At 48.1% G+C, this 23,983-nt stretch overlaps 1 protein-coding gene across 2 annotated transcripts in view; it reads left to right on the forward strand.

Annotated features, from left to right (window-relative positions):
• CACNA2D2 (calcium voltage-gated channel auxiliary subunit alpha2delta 2) overlaps window positions 1–23,983 on the forward strand; it is a 188,859-nt gene that overhangs the window by 52,855 nt on the left and 112,021 nt on the right. For both annotated transcript variants that reach the window (XM_008632290.2, XM_017732352.1), the window contains exon 2: window positions 8,565–8,681. In XM_008632290.2, coding sequence (XP_008630512.1) covers window positions 8,565–8,681 — 117 coding nt within the window. The remainder of the gene's footprint in view (window positions 1–8,564; window positions 8,682–23,983) is intronic.

Genomic DNA, 23,983 nt, shown 5'->3' on the forward strand with positions numbered 1-23,983 from the left:
CAGCATGATCCATTGTGTGGAGGGACTGATTCTGACAGAAATCACAGAATGGTTTGGGTTGGAAGGACCTTAAATACCATCTCATTCCAACCCCCTGCCATGGGCAGGGACCCCTTCCACTAGATCAGGTTGCTCAGGGCCCCATCCCACCCCGTCTTGAACATTTCTAGGGATGGGGCAGCCTATGCCAGGGCCTCACCACATTCTGAGTAAAGAATTTCTTCGTGATATCCAACCTGAAATCTAGCAAAATAGCACATCTTTATCTGTGACAGCATCCATCCTAGGATGCACCTGGAGTATTTGAGGTGCAATTTTAATTCTGTTGATCTGAAGTAGGTGTGTTTTGTGTAGACATAACTTAATCAAACTGGTTAACTCTTTGATATATCCTGAAGGAAAGTAGTTGAGGCACCTTTTAAAAATGCTGTGTTTTCCTTACTAAAGCTTTTATGTCCCATATAATAAAGAGAGCAGCTAGACTCCAGGATGAGGTTGGGGTTTTTTTGTTTTGTTTCTGTTTTACTGTACAAGCTTGTATTTTTAGAGATCATGGGATCTCTGACTGCATTTGGACATTTTTCTGAGAAGCTGTAGCTGTTCTCTCCCTCTTGTACATTAGCACAACAGGCTCTGGGGGGCTTGTGCCCTGACCTGGCAGCAAGGCTCACGCCATCCAAGTGGCTGTGAGCATGCAGAGGAGGGCCTGGGCAGAGTTCCCATCCTGGTTGAGACCTTCTGTCTTCAATTGTGCAGCAATTTATTTTTGCGGCACTTTGTCTGAAAGGAGAAGACCAAGTTTGAAGTTGTGTGATCCTGAATTTCCTTCCAGAAGGTTCTCACTCTCTGCAAACACCCAGGCAGGTCTGTCGCTCGGAGAGCTCCCCATACAAGGGTTTGGGATGATGAAGACTAAAAGCTGCTTTCCAGGCTGGGAGAGGTTTTCAGTAATCCAGGCTAACTGTGCATAGCCCTTTATCCCTAACTAGTTGCTAAATTATGTATAGCAGTCCCAGGTCTGCTTTGGGGCTGGCAGGGCTGAAGTTTCAGCTGTAGAGGCTGGTGGTGCTGGGCTGAGGAAGCAGAAGTCCAGCCAGTGCCACAGAGGATGGGAGGTGTGGGTGCTGGGGCAGGATGGGGAGCACTGGAGCAGCTCCACCTCTCCATCCCTGGTGGTGTGGGCTGCTTTTCCCTCTTTCCCCATGTTCTCTGTGGTACTGCTGCCTTTTAGCAGACTCTTCAGTGAACTAGAGAGACCTGGTTCTATGGTTTGTTTGCTTCAATTATAGCTGACCATCCCCGAGGAGCAACTAAACTCCACATTTCCCTGTCCTGCTTCTGCGGGAGAGCTGTGAAGAGCTGCTCAGAGGGTGCTTGCTTTTTATGAGGAAGGTGGAAGGATGGAGCACAGCAGGGAAATGGCACTGAGGACAGAGGGAGCTGGGGTTAGTAAATGTCAAGCTGTTTGCCTCCTGCGCGCGCTGGAGCACGTCCGCAGGCTGCCGGAGCAGCGGTGGCGCTGGGGACAAGGCAGAGGTGCTGGCAAGGGGGGGGCACCTGGGCTCAGGGCTGTGCTCACAGAGCTGTGCCCTCAGGGCTGGTGGCATCCGTGGTACCAGCTCTGGGAGTTGGTGTGGGGTAAATTTGCTCTGAGCTGTGGCACCAGTGCTCACCTGCAGCTGCTTCCTTTCGCCTCCTACCCTCCTGACACCTCAACAGGGAGAACCAGGATCTAGCACCTTCCTGGCTGATGGCTGCTTCTCCAGAAGGCCAGGCCCGTGCCCATCCCCTGTCCCCTGCAGTGGTGTGTGACCCGCTCTGCACAAGGAGGTGCAGCACAGGCGGCACTGCCCGTCCTGGCAGGCTGTCAGCGAGGCCACTGTCGCTCTTACCACTGCCTGCTTGATTATCCCTGACGCTGCACTGAGCCTGACATCCTCCTAATGTAATATAGACACCACAATGATTACCATCATTGCAAGGACTATAAGCACCAGACGATGAAATTTAACAACAGTAGGTGCAGCAGTGATGAGGGGTGAGATGGAAATCGTGCTGTCTCTGCTCTCTGCCTATGGCCCTGAGCAGTCTCCATGTTCCAGCAGGATCTCTGGAGTCTGGCACTCCTTTTCCCTGTTACCCAGCCAAAGTGTTCTGTGCTTGGCTTGGACTATCTCATGGTGCTCTTGTTGGTCATTTATATCACTGGGCAATTCTCTTCAAGGCTCCCTCTTCATCAGAGGGATCTGCTCTGTGTACACAAGGCAAAAGCAAGTCTGCCCAAGGGTTCTCCCCTTTCCTCTTCACTCATACTCTGAGCTGTGGGGAAATGGTAGGACCCTGCAATAGGTGAGACGAGACTCAAATTGCGCCAGACTGATGCTTGTCTGAGGGAGACCAACAGATCCTGAAGCTCCAGGAGAAGCTCTAGACAAGCATCTGAGAAAGCAGTGCCTCTCTGGGCAGGTATCCTGCTGCAGTATTGGCTGTACCAATGAATTCCCTTTGCAGACACCATATCTGGGTTACTGTACGACACTGATCCCAGGCATGGGTCTGGCTGCAGCAGCTTGAAGTATAACCCTGAGCAGAGACCTTCCCTGCCTCCCATAACAATGCTGGCTAGGAAAACCCTTTTGTTTTCCTGCTTGCTGGTCTTTGTGGGGCATGACATGGCACAGCCCCATTTCTGGGGCGTGAGGGTTATCTTAGGTATGGGTGGCTGTTGTGCCTGCAGAGATGTGGATTGGTCTTTGGCCTCCCTCACCTGGAGCACCCCAACTTTGAGGTGGAACACTCTGGGAGCAGGAAGGCAGCTTCTCTGTTGCTGCATGTAGTACTTTGCTCTTTTGCAAACATGCCAGGTTTGCACTGTGATTAAATGCTGCTGTTTGGACTGCAGCTGTCCAAACCTGGTATATTGGATTCATACAGGGGTGGAGAAAAAAATTAATTTCTGGAAAATGAATATTACCCAGATCAGATGCCTTTCCAGCAGGAGCCGGAGCACCACAGCTTCTCCCTGCTTGGCCCTGAGCACACCCCAGCTGGGGTTTGAGCTGTGGGTGCAGCTCTGTCCTGGCCCAGTGGGGCTGAGAGCTGCTGGGGTTACCAGCTGCTCTGTTGGGGTTCAGCTTTGTGGTTGCTGTTGTTCTTGAGGAAGGTGATGAGGGAGTCTTGGCATGGAGGCGATGCTGTGCAAGCACAGTGCAGTGCTGCCCCTCTGATTTTGGGGAAGAGCTGCTTCCTGGAAGATGTGAAATGGAGCTGAGGGTAGAGGGAATGAGAAGGGAGGGGTCTGCTTTGGGTTACAGGTGTACCCCACCATCCCTGCCCTCCCATCAGTGTCCTCCCTCATGTCCTGGACAAGGAGGCTGGAGACAGTTGGCAGGGGAGGCCAATGCCCATAGGAGACAGGAAGGCTGAGGAGACCATTTTTACTTTCTAGTGGTGCTTTACAGGGAACTCTCCTGAGATTTGTTATTTTCCTTCACGTTTTATCATTGGATACCTTGACCCATGGGAAGGTGTTGGGCCCTCTCAGTGGCAGCTCATCAAATGGTGATTTCTGCACTTATGGGAGTACTTCTGCACCCATTCCCTTCTCAGGCTGCCAGGTTTCATGGTGCTGGGTGAGCTGACAGGGAACTGGGGAGAGGAAAATGCTTTCTCTAAACTCTGACAGCTCCTTGAATATATAGGCACAGTGGGAATTAATGGCAGGGATGAGCATCATTTACTGTGCATTAGGAGCAAGGCAAACAAGTGAATTTAGAGAATGGGTGTTTCAAGGCAGTCTCAGATCTGCCTCCTTGGCTGTACAGGTGCTGCTGGGAACATGTGCTGGCAGCTGGTTGTGTTACCAGCTTTGCTTTTAAGTGAGGCCACTTAGCACTTCTGGGCTGGTTTAAATCATTTTTGTGGCTGTTTGTAATTGCACTATGCTTAGGAGTATTTGGGATTGAATTTTTCACATTGCAGGTTGTCTTGAACAGTTGGATTTTTCTTCCCCCCACCTGCCACTCTTTCGTTTTTTTCCTTTGCTTTTATTTTGTTTCTGCTCAGTACTTTCTGTTGTTTGGCTGCTGTTAATATTCCCTCCCACTCCCCTTGCTCTCGCCACTTTATTAGTTCACTCTCAGCATCCACTGCTGGACTCCTTTCCACTGCCAGGACTGGATCTTCTGCTACTGCATCCAGCTTCAGCCCCTCCCAGATTTTTTTATTGAGATTGCAGTTCATAATGTGGTCTCAATCCCTGTCCTCTGAGTACAACAGCTTGATACAAGGGCATTACTTCTTGTTTCAGCGTGGCTGCAGAAGTGCAGGATTTGGCTTTGCTCGTGTCCCTGCATTGCCACCCACCTGCCCTGCCTGTCAGGGAGGCTCTGAAGGGATGGGGCCTGTTACTCAAGGTATTGCCAAATAAAACCCAGTCTGCCAAGAGCACACAACCTGCACCCCTTCTCCCCGAGGGTGCCGACCCAGCTGGGTGTGAGGGTACGAACATGGAATCAGAAGCAGCAGTTCCTTGACTCCGAGGTCACCGGTGTTACAGATTTCAAAACCAGGTCCCAGAGCACTGGATCACAGGAGAATTTCAATGAGAATGGCTTTCTCATCTGGACAAAACTAAAGGTTTTTGCCATCACTGAGGAATGTTTGGGATGTCTTTGGCCAGAAAATCCTACCTTTGATTCAGCTCAAGGAAAAATCCAGTATGGGAAATGTCACCTTAGATAAGTAAAACCTGGCTATGTTCTGAACAACCCAAAGCAAAATGCTACAGTGGAGACTGTGAAGTTCTCTGAATTGCCTGGAGCCCCCACCATTCATTCCCCTGCCTGTCTGGGACATTCTCATGCACGTATGGTCACTGTTAATTTGTCTTGGATTGTTCTAATTAACGCTGGTGAACTGTTCAGCCACGAAGACTGCAGAGCTCTGCAGCTGCAGAGAGGGCTGGAGGAACAGCTCCTGGTTTCTTTTTCTGTTCTCCCTTGTGGACAGGCACCGTTTCTGTCTGTAACCAATAGGAGCCAATTTTTTGTTTCATAATAGGAAAATACTAATGTCAGGACTCCCTCTGTACCCAAAGCTTTCTCCTTGAAGATTGCTCCTCTTTGCTTTCCTAATTGCTGCTGCTCAGCTGGAGGTATCCCGCATCTTCCAAGCGCATGACTTTGTTGTGCTGTTACTTACCAAGGGGAGAAAAAGTGTGAGAGAATATTGCTTTGTGTCAAGCTTTCCTCGCTTTAACCCTTTCTGTGCTGATGTGGGGAGTTCTTATCTAGTGCAGGATGTTGTGCTGTTGGCAGTATAAGCTTTTTTTTTTTTTTGGTCTGAAGCTCGGGGTGTGATGGAGCTCTGATGTGAAGAACATCTAGAAGTCATATCCTGAGCTGCATCAAAAGCAGGTTGAGGGAGGCGAGTGATTCTCGCCCTCTGCTCTGCTCTGGTGAGGCCTCATCTGGAATACTGCATCCAGCTCTGGGAGCCTCAACATAAGAAGCAGGTGGGAAGTGGTCCAGAGGAGGGCAATGCATATGACCAGAGGGCTGGAGCACCTCTGCTATGAAGAAAGGCTGAGAGAGCTGGGAGTGTTCAGCCTGGAGAAGAGAAAGCTCTGGGGAGACCTAAGAGCCCCTTCCAGTGCCTAAAGGGGCTCCAAGAAAGCTGGAGAGGGACTTCGGACAAAGCCATGGTGTGACATGACAAGAGTTAATGCCTTCACACTGCAAGAGGGGAAGTTGAGATTAGATATTAGGAAGAAATTAATTACTGTGAGGGTGGAGAGGCCCTGGCACAGGTTGCCCAGAGAAGCTGTGGCTGCCCCATCCCTGGGAGTGTCCAAGGCCAGGTTGGATGGGGCTTGGAGCAACGTGGAGTAGTGGAAGGTGTCCCTGCCCATGGCAGGGGATTGGAACAAGGTGTCTTTGAAGGTCCCTTCCAACCCACACCATTCTATGAAATAATTTCTTCTGGAGTCTGGGGATGCCTCTTAAATGTCTTCTCTTACTAAAGCATCCTCTTTGGAGTCCCTATGCTCACAGCGTGATCACTTGCAATAACACAGGAGTTGACAAATTAATGGAAGGTGTGGGTGGTTTGGGGACCAAAGTGATTGGGTGAAGCCCGTTTCAAACAAGTCAGATTGTCAGAAAACTTAATGCTTGGGGTTGCCTTTCCTTGAAGGCTGACAGGTGTGGAGCACGCAGGAGCAGAGCCTTGGAGAGGGCACTGGAGCCATGCTCCACGTGTCTCTTAGGGACTGAGGAGTCAGATGAGGATCACAGTTGTCTCTTGGCTCATGGGCCATGTTCTTGCAAGTCAGTAACCAGAAAAATTCACAGAAGTTCTGTTTTCTCCAGAACCCTCAGAAATGAACAGATCTGAGCCTTTTGTGTGCTGTCCCACTGACAGAGGTGGGATGGGTTACTGTCCTGGCAGCCAGGGTAGGTGACCTGAATCCCTTGGGGCTTTTTGCGGGGGGAAAAAGCAGTTGCTGAAGTAGAGCTAGAAGGGAGTAATGGTATATGTGGACATAAGGCTGCTGGAAGAAACTGTGGTTAGGAATTCCCTAGTGCCATGGAAGAAAGGAGGAGCTTGGGCAGAGCAGGGACCCCACTGAGAGCTGCAAAAAAAAAAAAAGCAAAGTGGAAGCCTAGAGATTAACCCATTAGGTCTGGAGGGACTGTGCACAGCCAAAAGAGCAGCCTTGTGCTTAGTCTCTGTCTGCTCCTGTGGCTTCAGCCTCAGAAACTGCTTTGTTTAACCATGAAAGGAAAAGGGAGGCTGGAGTTGAGGGGTGTCTCTGCTCTGGCTCTTGAATGCATTGCCAGCTGCCTTCAGCAAGTGGAGTTGCTGTCTACTTCAGCTCATTATAATGTCTGGAGAAAGAAGAGGGGGAAGTAAGTAGTTTCCTAGCATTTTAGAGGGTCTCATCCTGTTCCTGAGCTGGTGATGTGCCACTGTCCAGGTCCTGGGCACCTGCCTGCCTGTACCTTTACTTTTGCTGGCTCTACCAAGAGCAATAGTTGTGTTGGTATGAGCCTGGTGGGTGTCTCTGGCCGAGCCTCTCCTTAGTCCTGGGTGAAATGGAGGAGGTTCTGAGTATGTGTTTGTCATGTGGAAGCTGGTTGTTTACTGTTTGTGTTTGGGTGCTGCTTTGAAACCCAGGGCAGATGTGTCATGAGAAATGGCTTCTGCACCCCCTGGTCCCTTCCTTTGTTCTCATGGCCAGGTCTGCAACAAACCACCACTTACAGGCAGAGTCTTTCACTTGTAATGAAGCGCCAGCAAAGAGAGGGTTTTGTGTTGTGGGAAGCATGATTCAGCTCCTAAGGATCATGCAAGCTTGGGTAGGTGCCAGACATGCTTAGCATGGAATTCTCAGTTAAGCATGGAGTCTGCTACCTCCTTGGGGAGGTCCAGCCCTCCTTGGAGAGTTCTCTGTTCCCGTATGTCTCCGTGTCTGGAGCTGAAGGTATTTGCAAGTAGCCTGAGGATAAAGAGAGAAGCAGCATCCTATTTGCTTTGTGGTTTTCTTCATGTACCTTACTTAAGATAAAGCACGAGGAAATTTTTTTTTTCCGTAATCTCAGATGATGGCAATAAACTCTTCCTTTTGACCCTGTGTTGGTTGCACCTGAGTCTGCAGGCAAGTGGAGTTAACAAGTCACAAAATCATCTGAGGGGTTGGTGGTTGCAAAGACTTGTGGTGGGACTGATTCCTTCTTGTTGGGGCAGTGCTGATGCCAACAGCACTTCCCTTGGACCTGGTGTTGTTCCCTGCAGTTGTGTGATGTGGCTTTGGGAGGGGAGGGCTGTGGGGCTGTGGGTCAGTGCTGCCACTTCAGGTGCAACGTTCAAATCCAGATAATTGCATTGGCCTTCAGGATAATCCTGGTATAGATTTGTGCCTCTACCCACCACAGCCTGGCCAAGTTCTGGACTGGTTGTAGAAATCCTCATTTCTTGAGGATGACAAATTACTATTGCTTGATGAGAGATGTGGGTTTTATCCTGCTTCATGTGATCCCCTTGTTCCTGTTCCTGGTACCCAGAGCTGCCCCAGTGCTGCCAGGCCCTGCACCCAGCAAGCCCTGCAGGCAGTGCAGGGGGCTGGGGGTGGGCAAGAAGTTGGGCTTGCACTTGCCAAGTTCAACAAGTGGCTTTGGGGAGGTGGTCAGTGAGCTTTGGGGACGCGTTTGGGCGAGGACGGGCACAGCAGCAAGCGTGATGGCTCTGCCTGTGCCACAGGAGTGGCTCAGCAGAGGCAGGGATGGGCAGCTCAGCTTTTGAGTGAGAGGGTGGGATGCTCATTGCCTGCAAGCGTGAAGGCAGGCAGCTATAGAGCCAGTGGTGTGGGCAGCAGGTTGAATGCATTTCTGTTTTTTCTGGTTGCAAAGCCTTTCTTCTCTTGCTCCCCTCATTTCCAAAGCTTATATTGTTACCTAATCCACATTGCTGGAATTCTCTGTTAGAGGATCAGCTTTTCTGTAGGAAGACTGCTGTACTCCTCACTACTATTGATTGTCTCTTTCTTTTGCTTCCCTTCTTAGATCTACAATGAAAATAGTAACCTGTTTGAAGTCAAGGAGAATGTGCCCAGGAAATTGGTGGAGAAGGTCGCAGGGGACATTGAGAGCCTCTTGGCCAAGAAAGTCCGTGCTTTAAAGGTAAGGAGATGGGCCTATGTGCTGATCCTTTGATGGAGATGCTTAGTTTAAACAAGAGGGTTGATGCTGGCGTAGCATTATGATCTCAGCTTCAAAGTGATTTCTGTGATTGTGTGGCCTTTTCTGGGAACTGCATCCTGCAGCTGGACAGATTCATATGGAGCATGTGAGGCAAGGATGTGTCATGTGGGGATGTACTCTAGGTATCCTCTTGCTTTTTATCTCCTCCCACCATCATGCGAACACCTGAAGGTGCTGCCAGAAGAATGCAAGTGACAGCAAAAGCCTGCAGCAAATCTGATCCAGTCATTTAACTGGGGATGTACTGGAAGCAGAGGTACTGCAGTGTCCCTGCTGTCGCTCGTGGAAGTGTTCTGGACAAGTGGAGCTTTTCCTGTTTAGGAGATGATGTGCCTGAAGGGTTTGTGCTGGTGCCTGGGACTTGAGCCCTGTGACTGACTGTGTGTGTGGGTTCCCCTCGTGGGCGTCTGCATACGTTTCCAATCTATTGTCCTATTTTGTAACATTCCTTTTAAAATGAACTCATTTTATCTGTAGTGGAGGAAGGTGATCAATGGTGCCTGCTCAGTAAAAGCCTGCAGTGGCTATAACGAAGTGGCAGCAGGGCCATGCTCTACTACTGGAGCCTTCCTGGGAAGGTGGAGAACCCTCTTCACTGCAGAGGGATATGGAAACTTCACCTCCAGGAGCTGAGGTATCCTCTCCAAAACAGTTTTATCAAGTGGCATGAAACTGTACAATGGGCATCTGGCAGTGTGGCCAGCTGGATGCAGTTTGTAGCTTGATTCACTGAAAGGGCATCTGCAGGGCAATAGACAATGGGAAGGCTTGGAGCAGGTAACCCCGCTGTTGTATCCACAGAGGCACTGTAGCCAAAAAGACTTGGTCATCCTGCAACCTGACAGACAGGGATGGGAGCCCAGGAAAAAGTGCTGTGGTGGCAGAAGGGATATTGCAGTAACTGAGGTGTAACTAAGGCAGTGAGAGTTTGGAAGTGAACTGTCTCCACATACCTTGGAGAAGGTATGCAACAGGAATCATAGGACACCCATGTGGGCCAGGGGAATCTCAAGACTCAAGACAGGATCTCAGTCAAGGGTGGTCAAAGTCTGCCCTGAGTGTCCAGATGGTGTGAGGTTGTCCACAGAGCCTGACAAAGATGGTAACTGTAGGGACTTGGGTGAAGAAGATTGTTGAAAGAAGGTTGTTGTTTACTTAATTCCTTACTCTGGGAAGTAAAGAGTAATCCTACTTGGGAATCACACCAAGTGTTTTAGCTTGAATGGAAGAAGCTGAAATGGGACTAAAGAGGTGTAAACTGTCAGCACTGCATTTGGGAAGTGAAAATCAGGAAGACCAATTTTCTTTTTAACGTGAACTTGCACCTTTGTGCTCATATAGTTTGTGTGCACACTTGAGCATATATCATACTAAATGTTCCAGAGATGTGCAGCACCTATAGATGCTGGAGAAGACACAGGTGACAGAAGGTTGTTGCAAACTCAATATGCACCTGGACAACAACATATGGCTCCCATGTGATGCACAGGGTAATAAGTTACACAGCAGGAAAGTGCTGAGTGGTTCCCCTGGGCGTCATCAGTCACACTGTTTTCTTTGCCCTTTGCTCTGAGTCACACAGACTTACAGAGAATTTGTACATATTTTGGTGCTAGATCAAGGGTTGAACTGTGCCCATGGTACAAATAACCTTGTTTGTCTTCCAACTGTCTTCCTTTTTATGTTGGGTTTTGGGCAGGACTCTCTGGTGTGCTGTGAAGGGCTCACCTGATGCTGGACCTGACACGGGAGTGATTCTGGCAGTACTGGTTAGGTAACAGCACGTGGCACTGTCTTTATAGCAGAAACAATGATCCCTTGACCTAAATTAATCTTTCAAAAGGACTCCTTCAGAGTGCACTCTCAGAGCAGACTTTTACATCCACTTTCCATGTAAATTCTTGACATTCTGGATTGGTGGTACTAACAACAAAATCTGGAAATGGGGAAGTTGATGGAGGAAGAGAAATTGAATCTTCTAAATTTCTTCCACATTTTGCTGAGCTTCTTTGAAGCAGCGGGGCTCCCATAGCTCCTTCCATTCTCCTGCCTGTTTTCTTCTGTCTCAGCTCTCCCTTTAGTTGAATCATCTCTTCTGGAGTCATTTCCTCCTCTTCTCTCATGACTCACAAGAGTGATGATGACTTCTTGAAGCATATTTTTTAGCATTTGAGTCAGGTGGGGCTCCACGTATTGGTGGAGGGCAGGTGAAGAGGGAGAAATGGAGCCTCTCCTTGATGTGCGAATTGCAGTGTCACTCGTGTGCTCACTCTCCTGAGGAGACATCCCTGTCTCCTTTGCTGCAGGAGAGAGAAGGGATGCTGTTTGGGCCTTAGTGGGGCTTTGTAGGAAGATGCTCACAAGCCTTTGGGCGCACACCATGGGTGCACGGCTCAGAGCACTGTTCTGATTAGGTGGTGATTCAGTCCAGTCATCAAAGAACCTGTTCTCCTCTAAGTAAAAATATTAATGTGTCTTTATTAAACTGTATGCAGAGCATTTATTAATACAGTTTCTTACCTTGTGTGTTGCATTTCTAAGAGGCAGAAATCAAGCACAAGGAAACTGAGCCCGTCTGGCCCTGACAGCCATGGTGCAGCACTGTGGCATGGATCTGGCACTAATAGGACACTCTGATTTCCCATGTGCGTTTTGGAGGTGTGCTGGAGCCAGGGGTGTGTGGCAGAGAGGGTAATTGCTTCCTAAAATAAGGCATCTACAAGGGGCTGGCTATTTGGATGCTGTCTCTCCTTTTTTGTTCCAGAACATCATATCAGATGACAATCTCATCATGGGACAAAAACTTCCTAGGAAGATGTTTTTGCAATCCCCACCTGTTCCACCTGGCATTAGAGTATCTACAGCTGGATCCTGGGGGACTTCTACCCCATGTCCCACACAATGACTTCTGTTGGATGTGGATTTGCATCAGCACTAATTGCCTTTCCCAGTGTCCTTTGTCTATGACAATTTCATTGCTTCAAGCCTGGCCTCCCAGTCACCTTTGGGCTCTGTAGCTCCAGCTGCTTTTTATTCTCAGTCTTTAACAGGAGGGGAGGTAAAAGAGAGGGCCTTCAATACAAAAATGCATCTAATTTCCTTTGAATTGGAAGTAAAAGACTAATGTGGAGTGACTCCTGAAGGAGATGACATTACATTTACCCAGTGTATTGCATTGTGGGGAAGTTGCAGAGCTACAGGTGAGGTGTAAGGAAGCAATAGGTGTGTTCCTGGCTGGGTGGGAGTTTAATGGGCTGCACTTGTCCACACTCATGAGCTTGTCCTTGTTAGGGCTAAAAAAACCACCTTTTGTAAGATGTGGAAAGGAACAAGGTGGCAGGTGACCAAATGACTACAAATCCCCCTTGGGTTTTCCTTGTGCTGGGAATCACAGCTGGCTGGCTCATGGCTTGACATCATCTGAGACTAGAACTCAGCAGGTTGGTTTTTTGCCAAGTAGATTTTTTGTCACTTTTTCAACTTTATTTCCTATCTCCTCTTCAGTTTTTCAGTGTTTTTTTGCCAAGTAGATTTTTTTGTCACTTTTTCAGCTTTATTTCCTATCTCCTCTTCAGTTTTTCAGTGTGTTCAGACCCCTCTTTGCCTTTGTATGTGCCCATAGAGATATGTACAGGCTGGGGCTTCTTTGGGAGCTTGTTTAGGAGCCCAGATGTTGGAGTTTGCTGTTGGTGAAGCACAGAGTGAGCCAGGGAAAAGCCATCACCTGAGGGTGTGCATGGTGTGTGTCAGATTCCCAAACCCAAGGGGCATTTTTTCTTTCTTTTAGAATACTATGTGAAGTACATGAGTGATGCCTCCAGGTCTATTCTTTCCTGAAGCTCTGCAGACTGGGGGAGAAGGAAGTTGTGATTGGATGGAGGAGGAGGCTGAGAGGTGGAAATTTTAGATCCTAGGATATGTTTTAAGATTGTTTCTCCTTTTTATGCAGTTCTTGTGAAGGCTGCTTTTGGATGCTGACTGCTTCATTCTTCACATATTTAACCACAGACAATTTGCTTTGCCTTCTTAGAGCGACACATCCCACAGTTTACTGAGTGGGTTATGCCCTGAAGTGAACTATTCATGTACTGTGACCAGCCTAAAGATTACTGTCTGTGCTGGTGGCCTTCCCCCATCTCCAAAAAGAGGCCTCCTGATCCATGGAACATGGTCTGGCTGCCTGCAGGCTCTGGCGTTACCCTAATGGTGACACGATTGGCCTGATATTTTTTCCATAGAACTGATTTAGTTTTGCAAGTTGTGCAGCACCGGCACAATCTTTTGAATTAAGGTGGAGTTTGTTGCATTTCCTGTGGACCCCAGCTGTGTGCAGTATCAAATATGATGTGTTGAACAGAAGTGCAGCAAAGTGGCATCTTGTGTATCAGAGAATTTATAAAGTGTGCTGTGTACATCTGTGTGTATTTCACGTAGATGTCTGCCTGTGCAACAGGTTTGGTGCACCTTGTGTGGCTCTGGTGATGAGAGCACTAACAGCACTTACCAGGAGTGGGAGGAGGGTTTGGGAGGTTTTTTCCATTGTGTTTTTGTGAAATTGAATAGCATTTTTTTGTTGCTGCGTATTTAGCTCCAGTGTGGAATGAGCATCTGGGGGAAAGCAGGGGTTTGGTAGGAGGGTTCAAGGTTCCTGTTCCTTCAGCTAAGGTGTAGGAGGTCACAATATATTTCACTCAGTTTTTACTGTAACTGGAGTGGTAAAATCTACACTTGGCATTAGACATTTTCTTTTGGCAGAAAAAAGAATACAAAGGACAAGACTGGGGATTTCCTGTATTTTGAAAGCATCCTGCAGGGAAATCTGGCTGGGTTTCCTGTGGCTGCAAAGCCTGGGGGAATGTGGCTGTAGGTGTTCCCATCTTCCTTTACCTCAGATCCTAAGCGAAAGAGGCTGGAAGGAAGAGCTGGGATTTGGCACACAGAAAAGGTGATTGGTCTGGAGATGAGTAAGGCTTGGGGTTTTGTACTGCCTTAACCCTATTTTGCTGTTTTGTCTCCTATTTCCACCCCTCAGCCTTGAGTTTTCCCAGTTACTGGCATTTTTTCTTTCATGTTTCTTCTGAAGTGTTGATGCAGTAAGTATGTGGCCATGCTTTAGCATCCTGTGATGGAGGGTGAGGTGAGAGTTTGGTGTGTTACCACAAAGTACTGACCAAATCAGGTTCTCAGGGTGAAGCTGGTCAGTGGGTGCATTACAGGAGGGAGGAGCTCAGGCCAGTTATGCTTTTAGTCCTGGTTGAACACTCAGTGCATTACTGCTCAACTGGGACTGGTTCCAAGCTCCATTTGAGCCTGGCACAAGCATATATCAAGAGTGCAGAGGGGATTTAATTGGACAGGTTTATCCCTTTAACAATTCTGATAGCCCTGAGATTTCCCTTGCAGGTATGCGGTGAATTAAGTCTTTATCAGTTTCTGCTCCCTGATAGGGACAATAAAAGATGTCATTTGTCTGATGAGCTGCAAAAATTGGCATACAACAAAGCATCTCTCAGCCCAGTTCAGAGCATCTGTCCTCTCTCGGCAGCAGAGGCACTGACCTCTGTTATGGCATGGGCTGGTAGGAAGTCATCAGGAAATCTTCCGTCCTTCACTGTTGGGGTTGTTGCTGTCCTCTGGTCTTGATGGCAGGCAGCAAAGGGGGTCAGCATTCAACAGGAGCAGCTCTGGGGTTGTACTGGATTTCTCCTTTGCTTCTGGCAGAGCGAGGTCATGTTGCCATCTCCCTGCCTCGCAGAGCTGTCTGAAGGATGTTGTTCCAGGTGCTCACTGGCCAAGTCATTGATGTGTTTAACTGGAGAGGTCCTAGGCTAGGAGAGGGAGACCCTTCTGAGCTGCAGTGCACTGGGGGTTCACACCGGCTGGCAGCATGGGGTGCTGCTCCTGCTGTCCTCGTGGATTTCCCTCTGCAGTGTGGTACAGCCCTGGGTTTGGCCTGTGGGGAACTTCTGGGCATGTCAGAAGGCTACCAGTGGTCATGCTGTGGCCTGCTGGGTCCCAGCTAAGGGACACATTACCTGTCTTGCCTAGGCAGCAAAATGGAGTAGGAGAGAGGGAATAAACATAGCTCAGGTGAGCTCAGACACAGCATGTGGGTTTGGTGAGATGTGGGGCTTCATTGCCTCATGCACTCCTGCACCATTCCAGCTGCATGGCCATGGACAGGAGCTCTTGAGTTGGAGTAAGGACCACAACCAGCATCAACTTTGCACATGCTGAAGTACAAACCATTTAAAGGCAGGACCTCTGTGCTTCCTTATTTCATAGGGCCAAATCCAGCCCTCTTCCTGCTTCTTTGCTAATTGCTGGTTGGTGGCTTTTGTTTTTAATTCCATTTTTAATTTGCTCCTAATCAAATCCTGGCTGACAGTCCCTGTGTGTTTGTTTATTTATTTATTTATTCATTCGTGCATATGTGTGTGTGTGTGTGTCTTCTCCTGCCTCACAATTGTTCTTGTGCTGGACCTGCTCCAGTAATCCAATTTGAATCCAATCTCCCAGGTCTGGAATTCTAATTTACAGATTGCAGACGGGAGTCAAACAATGCCCACACACCAGGATGGGGGTTGATTGTCTAATCTAATCAGGGACAATCAGATGTTTGTAACAAGTCTATCAAACCTGTATTGGGCCAGTTTGCTGAGCAATGTAACCAGCTTTCTTAATAGCGCTAACATGATTTAGGGCTTCCTGCACTTTCATGTAGATTACATTGAACGTTTCCCTTTCTTCTCCCATGAACACTTGGCAGCAGCCCAGCCCGATGGGCTTTACAACTTGGTGAGCTGCTGGGTGCACTCTGGGGCAGCAGAGGTTTGCCAGGACCCAGGGGGCTGCTGCCTCCCCCAGCACCGCTGCACACTGAGGATGATCCTGTTTTGTGGCACACGTACAAGGAAGGGACTCAGTGCCACCAGTGCATCTGGAGTCACAGATGGGGGAGTGAAAAGCGATGGTCCTGACCTGATACACTGTTCAGTAAGTCTCCACAGCAGATCCCCAGCCCCATGCGTGGCTGCTGGTGAAGAACAGATGAAGAAACCTTTGTCCTCTCCTGCCCTTGGCAGACTGGGGCTGTTGTTTCTGGTTCTTGGTATAAGAAGTCTGGACAGTTGCTGTTTAAAGAAAACACCTGTCCGGGTGGGTTTTTTTATGCCCTTTCAAGGCCTGAAGCAAAAGAGGATGCAACACCTCTGCAAAGATTATGTCTCTCAGTATAGCTCTCCAACCCAGAGTGGAGCTTCCTTACTTACCCTGTGCAAATAAATACTTGCCTGACTTTGCCCTTCCCGAGGACTGAAATATCCATCTGGTCTCTTACCCTGTCAAGAGGTGAGCTGGTTCTCACGCTCCAGGTCTGTACCACTTAGCTCTGCACGCGATGCCTTTGCCCGGGGATTTATTTTAGGCTCACGGCTTCCTCCCTGCCCCAGAGCATCTTTCCTTGGCAGGCCCTGTGTGCTGCACTCATCCCTGAGGCAGGCGCGCCGCAGGGAGGGAATCGTGGCTCGCTGCCGCTGCCGGCACAGCAGCCGGGGCTGAGGTTGAGGGGTTTGGGTCACAGCCGTGCTGGGAGCTTTAGCTGGGCTTTTAGCCTGAGCAAAGCTTGCCCTCACGCCCTCTCTGAGCACTGCCAGGCTGGTTTGCACGCACAGGCAGGAGGAATGGGAACCTTTCTTTGAGGGTTTAATTGCTGTGCGTGCCTTGTCTTCCTGCGCTCTGCACCCCACGCTGTGAGGAACACAGACACCTCTGAGACCAAGTGAAGAGAAGGATGAAATAGTCCTTAGAGGGTGTTTTACTTCCCTTCCTCACACGGTGTTGTGTATTTGACAGCAGTTTGCATGTTGGTTTTCAGTTTTTCCTGGTTTTTTCCAGCCCAGGAGCAGCGCTCCTAGCGGAGGTGGAGGTGACTAAAGCCATTGGTGTGGGCAGGGGATTTGCAGCAGTTGTAGTGCTTGGCTGTCTCAAAACTTGGATCCTTCAGCGTGGTCCCTACCCTCTCACGCTCCTGAGGCCTGGCAGGGCTGTGCTCTAAGAGGAGGCATTTGGGGGTGGTTGAAAGGGTAAAAGCAGATGGGTATGACTTATTGGTCTATCTGTGAAGATAGATACAGATATAAACTGGTGACTGATGCAGAAGGGGAGGAGGTCTCTGAGGGAATTAGTGCTCGGGAAAGGAAGTACCATTTAATTCTTTATAGAACAACCTTTAAACATGATTGGGAAGATGTGCTTGCAGTGATAGCAAAATAAAAGAAACCATGTCACTGAAAAAGGGATTTATTTGAATTTTCTTGGTTAATTTTGGCATGAGAAAATGCATTTCCATGGCAGTTTGGTACCTGGAGTTGCGTCTGCGCCGTGTCCTGTGACTTTGTAATCTGTGTGTGGTGGGAGAGGGTAAGAAGGGGATCTTTATTTCCCCGGCGTTACGTGTAGGTTTGCATGGAGTATGTGCTTCTGCACTTATAGATGTGCTTTCAGTCCCTGAAGGTTTAGCCCCTGCCCTCCATGATGCTGTACATCCTCAAAGAGCTCTCTGAAGCCCAAGATCTTGGACAGAAAAACCTCCAACCAATTTATTCTTGTTTAATGTTTTTCCCCTTGAATGTTTCAGATGCATGATTTGGGGTAGAAGGCTCTTATATCAAATGGGAGTAACTGACCTGGGACAGTGAATCATTTTGAGTTCATTTCTGGTGGAATGAGGATTATTTTTTTAAGGGTTTCGTACTCAGGCTGAACTAAAAATCAGCTATTTGTATAGCTGTGTTTACAGCAGGTAGCTAAGTTAAAGTCTACTGAGTGAGAGGGTGGAGGCTTGGTCCTGGAGGTTAATGGACTTGCATGAAGCTTTGTCTCAAAAGCTCTCCTCAAATCCCACCTTTTTAAAGAGAAAAAAAGAAAGTAGATTTATCAAGTTTCATTTCTGCAGCCCCCAATCCCCAGATCAGCTTTGGCTCAGTTTATCTCAGTAGGTCTCTGCACAGGAGTGACTTGAATAGCAGGGCTGGCTGCAGGTGAGGAGCAGGAGGCAGCCCCCAAGGTGCCTTCCATGATCAGTATTTAGCTTGGCTCTGGGCATGTGGTGCTGTGCTGTGACACAGGGGCTGGCACAGAGTGTGCTCCCTGCACTGGGATGGTGCCCACCAGGACCCTGCTTTCTGTCCCCATGGATTTGCTTTGCATCCCCTGAAGCTTTCATGGAGCGAGTCTGAAATCCATCAGCATCCTGCCCTACCCCATAGCAAGGAGCTATTATATATTCCCAGAGCAGCTGATGTCCATTAAATGTTTGAGTGACACTACAACAATGTGTAAAATATCAGTGATAAGGATCTAGCAAATCTTAATAAAAAAAAGGCGACAAGAATGTAAATTGCACATACAATTGTGATAAAGAGCCAGAGATAACATTAAAGAGATTGTATCAATTTAATGCAAGTTTCGTGCCAAAGCCTGTCATCTGCTCTTTGAAGAGGAGTTGTTGGGAGCCGTGATATTCCAGCAGACAGTGCTCAAATCATCCCAGTGCTCTGGAGTGGCTGTCCCTGCAGCCAGCGTGCTCCGTGGAAGCTGTCTGCTTGCTGAGGATTAATGGAAACCTTTCCTGCCTCTACAATAAAAATAATGTTCCTTGGAAAAAATAAAGTGCCCTTCTGCCTGCTGGCCTTTGGGTCCCTCAAAATGCAATTAAAAAGCAGCTTAATACAGCCTTGCAATGAGAAATCTGTCAGCGTTCAGAGGCACAATCTGAAGTGAAAGCAACATGAAAAGGTTGTGAGCAAAAATATTTAACAGTGTGCCTGCCTGGTGGTGCTCATGGAGCCACCAGCTGAACTGGGACATGAGGGGCTGGAACTGGGGTAACTGGGGCAGCTGAAGCAGCTCCACAGATACAGAGCTGGGCTGCAGCAGCGCTGCTGAGGGCATGGGAGCTCCTCCATAACCTAGCCTGGGTTTGTGTGTCTCAGCTTGCCTGTCCCTGCTGGTCTCCTGTTTTCTGGGCTGGTGTTTCTGCTTTGTGTCCTTGGTTTCTGTCTCTCCTCTGCTGTTTAGGGTGTGCTGCATCCTTGAAAGTGGCTAGGTAACAGCAGTAAAGGCTATTGGAAGTACCCTACAGGTTTGATGGGAGGGGTAACTCCAGTTTTCTGTGCAGGGTTGCCAGCTGGAGGTCAGTATTGTGCCTGCCAAAATGTCTTCCCAAAATTTCAGGTATAATAATGGGAAGTTAATTTTAAATGGTGGTTGGCTGTTTTTTTTCTGCAGGCATGATAATTTTTTAAAAAATCCTTTAAGTAAAGCTGGTAATTCCATAGCAAGTGGGGGATTATAAGGGCTGGGAGTGAAATGCGAACGCAGGGCTCCAGTGAGTGCCTGGTTTTTGGTACTGCAAAATGAACTTCTGTCTTTGGCTGTCCCTTGTTTGCCACTTGTGTGCCACTACCTGTACAAGGGTGAGTTGAAATCCCACCCCAGCTCTACACAAAGAACTGCTGGAGCAACAACAACTTGATGGGAGCAGTGTTTCAGTTGGATGCCAGTAGATGGCACAGCTTTTATATCAGCTAATTATACAGGGAGCCAGTGCTGGTCCGTGCTGTTCCTGTTGTTAATCTGAGCCGTGCCTCACTCTCCACTCACACAGAGGAAGATGTCTCTGCTGGTGTGCCTGTAATTGAGGAAGCTGGATAAGATATGGAAGGTGTTGAGCTTGTCAGCATTGCAGGGCAGTGGGAAACCATGATGGGGAAGAGGAGATAAGAACTGTGTGCTTGGGTGAGTGTGGCAGCAGAGAAGCAAAATTGAAGATAGTAGTAGTTTGGCTTCCCAAGTGCATCCCAGCAAGTGCTGTATTCCCTTAGGGTAGATGTATTTGACTGCTCCAGCTTTATGCATGGGGAAACTGAGGCCTGGAGAGATCATTCTTTGTCTTTGATACACCCAGGAATAAGAGCTGTGCTTCCTAATTAAGTTCTGGAACTTTTAGCTACAAGGTGTCCTTCATGCTTGATTACGACAATAACATCTCCCTGGAGCTCAAAGCTCCTTCTCTCAGCTCTGCTCCTGTTTGGTGCTATTGTTCCCTGGCCACTTGAGGCTTTGAATGTGAATGTTTTTAGCAGTTTAGCTATTTTCTGCACCCTTTCAAAAGAGTTAAGAGTTAATGCACTCTAAATCTTCTCCCTGTGTGATGTTGCCCAGCTGTTTTGCACCTCCCCTCAACTACAGCAGCCCTCTGGCCTGTCCAGGATGGGCATGTGGCTCTTGCTGCAGAGGTGGCCCCTGGAGTTGGGAGGCTTGCTCAAGTGCAGTAAGACAGCCCTGATACAGGGGGAAGATGCCCATCCCTCTGCACCCCTGTCCTGGGAGATGTACAGAGACCCCAGCATTAGAGGCAATCTTTCTTCCTACCTTCTGCCTGCTGCAGAACTTCTTTTCACAACTGAAATTGATTCTTGCAAGTGGATGGAAAGGATATATCCCAAATCTTGAGGGCCTGGTGTGCGGGTAGAATATAAACCAGAGTATATGTATGTGAGGCTGTAAATAGAGTTGTCACTCTAAAAGAAATGGGGTTTCTAGTGCTTGTCAGATCATTTTAAAACCATTTTTATTACTAGATTACATTCTGAGATAAAGTTTATTGTAGCAAAAAAGAGTGAAGGTGTAGGATTTGACTGCAGATTTGGAAACACACTTAAAACTTATGAAGAGTTTTTGAACCTTAGCTGAGGGCAGGCTGTCTACTTCAGGGCTTTCCTCCAGGGCATGTCCTGCCCAGCACATTTAAAGGATGATCTCTTGATTTTGGTGCAAACTCTGCCATAGCATGTCACCTTTTATAATCAAGCCATGACAAGCCATGCAGACATTGGCACAGGAGCTCCAGCTCACGAGTCTGTGTCCGGTGTATGGGGCAGAAACCCTTCCAGGGGTCCTGGCTGGGAGTCCTGAGGAACTCCATGTTCCCTGAATGTGACTTTTAACTGCCATAAGGATTTTATGTCAAAACTGAGGATCAATTCTGGCACGTGTTGACTTTCTTCTTCCCTTCCTCTCCCCCATGACCATTGATCCTAAAATATTTTGTCTAGTTATATCCTTTTTCTATGCTCTCACTTTTAGTGCTACGTCTGCAAGCAACAGAAAACACTGTGTAGGTGCCAACTCTTTTCTTAGCTATTCCTTGCAGATACCAGGAGCATCCCTTTTGCTAACCTGGCCTCTTCTGTCTTTTCCTCCTTGTTGTTCCTAGTGGTATTTGTCTACCTTTTATATGTACCAGTGGCAAAATTAATAGGGTGTTGTTCTCCTGACGCAGCATGACAGAGAAAACAGCATCTCCTCCTGCCAGACTTGGGCTTCAGAGTTGTGTTGGTTTGTATCTCCCTGCTCCACCTCCCATCCTAGTTTAGGGGACCACAAGGCACATCACAGACTGGATGCTGGAAGAAGCAGCAGCTTTGCAAGTGCCACCTAAATTCCACAGCTGCTTGCAGGGCAGAAGTAGCTGGAGTGGCAAGGAGAAAGTTGGCTGGATTTAACCCTGAGACTGGCACAGACCTGTGTTTACCATAACCTCTGGCTATTAAAAAACTAGATTTATTTTGCCTACAGACTAATGCAGGTAGTCTGCAATGCCTTGACATTAGAGTTTTTCTGTCTCTCCTACTCCCAGCCCCATCTCAAACCCAGAACCTCTGCAAGGTCCCATTCTGAGTAGCTGCTCTTCTCCCTCTGTGCTGAGCATCCCTAAAACCTGAGTGTAATAGCATCCCTGCTAATTATATCGCTGCAGATTTATTTCATGGTAATATTACAGCTGGCCTCAGGCATCACCACTATCATTGGAAAACATCGAACGATCACAGCTTCTTAGCTGCCTCCATTAAACCTGGGAGAAGCGTCTGGGCCTGTTTATAAGTTTGTCTTTTGATGAGAGCCAAGGATTGATGAGCTGGTGGATGCGAGGTTTGCAGAACATGCCCTGGAGGGAAGCTTCCCTCGTCACGGCAGCCATAAGGTGCAGATGGCGGCATCGCGAGCGGAATGCAGACACAGCCTGGGAAGTGGGAGCAGGGCGGGAGCGTCACCTTCATCTCGTCGAGGCAGCCCTTGCCCCCTCCCTGGCAGCACCACCCCATGCCAGGGGCTGCACAGCATTCCATGCAGGATGGCTCCGTGCTCCAAACCAGTGCTGCTGGCAGCTTGCTTGGAGCTGCTCCCAGGGAAAGGGGGCGTTTTGAGCAAGCAAGTGGTCTTGTGATGCTTTCTGCTGACAGTCTTGGAGCTAGGGCAGAAGAAAAGGCACAAATACCAGTGCCACTTTTCAACCAAAAAAAAATGGAGAAAAATAATTCAAGAGTTTTCTCGATGTTTTCCTTGCTAGAAATAAAATCAATCCTGTGACCAGTGTGCTGGGTACCGAGGCCTTCTGCCACGAGCGTAGCTGAAGGTCAGTGCTGTGTCCCCATGGGTGTTCTGTTCTTGGGAGCCAAGCCTGTGGCTGCTTGGTGCTCCAGGCTGTGTCCCTTATGGAACACAGCCAGGGGATGGCTGGAGGTCTGTAGGAGGAAGTATTTGGTGCTGAAGACCTGGTATCCACACTCTGGGTGGGTATAAGAGAGTATTTCAGCATATGTCCCAGTACTGCACAGATTTGCTGTGAAAGGGTGTTTGTCTACACCTGGAGCCTGGCTTGCAGGGATGGGGTGACCATCATCCCCAGTGTGTTGGTCTTCCCCATGGATGCCCATGGTCTCCAAGCAGCAACCTGATGGGAAGAGCAGATTATCACAGATCTGACATCTACCTCATGTGGAAAACACAAGGAAGTAACTTATAGGTCTTGAAAGGGATTTGAGTAAAAGTAGATCAGTTGTTATTGATTTTACTCTGTCTGGCCATAAAGTCCTTTTCGGTTATGGTCCTCCAGCACAGCAGTGAGTGGGCCAAAAGCTTAACTGAAATGGGGTCAATAAATTACATGCAGACAAAAGGCACTTACATTCAGACTGCATCAAGTCTCCTGGTAATTTCAGCGAAACAGGCAGAGCAGAAATATGCTGATAATTATTTAAATTAGACTCTGAGCATTGAATTTTTTTCTTCAAGTAACAGCACTTCAGCACTTGTCCAGATGAGTGCTAATTTACCCAAATGGAAAGGTTTATTAAACATGCCAGCCAGTGCTTTAGTAATATTTAGGACAGCAATTTTGCTTTATTATATCTCTTAACAAAGAGGACACAGGCTTCTTGATCCAGCACCAGAGCAGTCAGGGGATGTTGGGGAAGATCCATGTCAGCTCTGCCTGGTCTCAAATCAAGGTACATTATTTCTGCTTCGATTCTGCCTCTTTCCCAAGTGCAAACCTGGGACTTGATTTGAAAAAAACTTCACTGACTCAGCCAGTTTGAAGGACACTCAAAATCTGGACATCTTCTGGGTGCAGGAGTCACAGCTATGATTTGGAAACGTTGAAGGATGAAATTAAGTTTGCTCCAGTGAAATGGGCCCTGAGCCAGGTGCTGAGGAAGATGAGCCTGAGCTCTTCCTGCTGCCCCTTGCTCACTCTAGGACACACTTGACAACTGTGTGGTTTTGGGGAGAAATTTGGGTGCATGAAGATGATCCCACCCATCATGTACATCCCTCAATGCCCTGTCATGCCCAGCCTCCTGGTCTTGTCATCATGTGTGTTACTGCCAGGGCTGTCTTTAGGACTAATGCTGGCTTTGCTGGTTCCCTCAGGACTCTAAATTTCTTTGGTTTATATATTTGAGAAGAAGCTTCACATATCCCAGTGGACTGAGGTTCTGCTAAAACATCCTGTAGAAGTTGTCTTCTGCTTTTTGTCTGTGGGTGCAGGTGTTCGGTTCTGTGGCTTCTCCCAGGACACAGGTGGGAAATTAAGACTGCTGGCACAAATTAGAGATAATGCAGAAGTGTCTTAATCTGAGAATCTCCTCACAAAGAGAATGGTTATATGTTGTGAATGCTTCTTGCAGATCCATCCAGGGGAATTTGCTTTTAGGCTTTGAAATTCCTCTGGGTCCTTCAGAATAAAGACCACTACCTCCTTTACATGAGCATGCTCACCAAGGACATGCAGATTACAAATACTGTGTAACATACCAAAATCTAAGTCATACTGTTAATATCTTTACGTTTTGTCTTACATAAATATCTTCTCC

This window comes from Corvus brachyrhynchos, unplaced genomic scaffold, assembly GCF_000691975.1.
Source record: "Corvus brachyrhynchos isolate BGI_N302 unplaced genomic scaffold, ASM69197v1 scaffold4, whole genome shotgun sequence".
In the NCBI taxonomy this organism is placed as follows: domain Eukaryota; kingdom Metazoa; phylum Chordata; class Aves; order Passeriformes; family Corvidae; genus Corvus; species Corvus brachyrhynchos.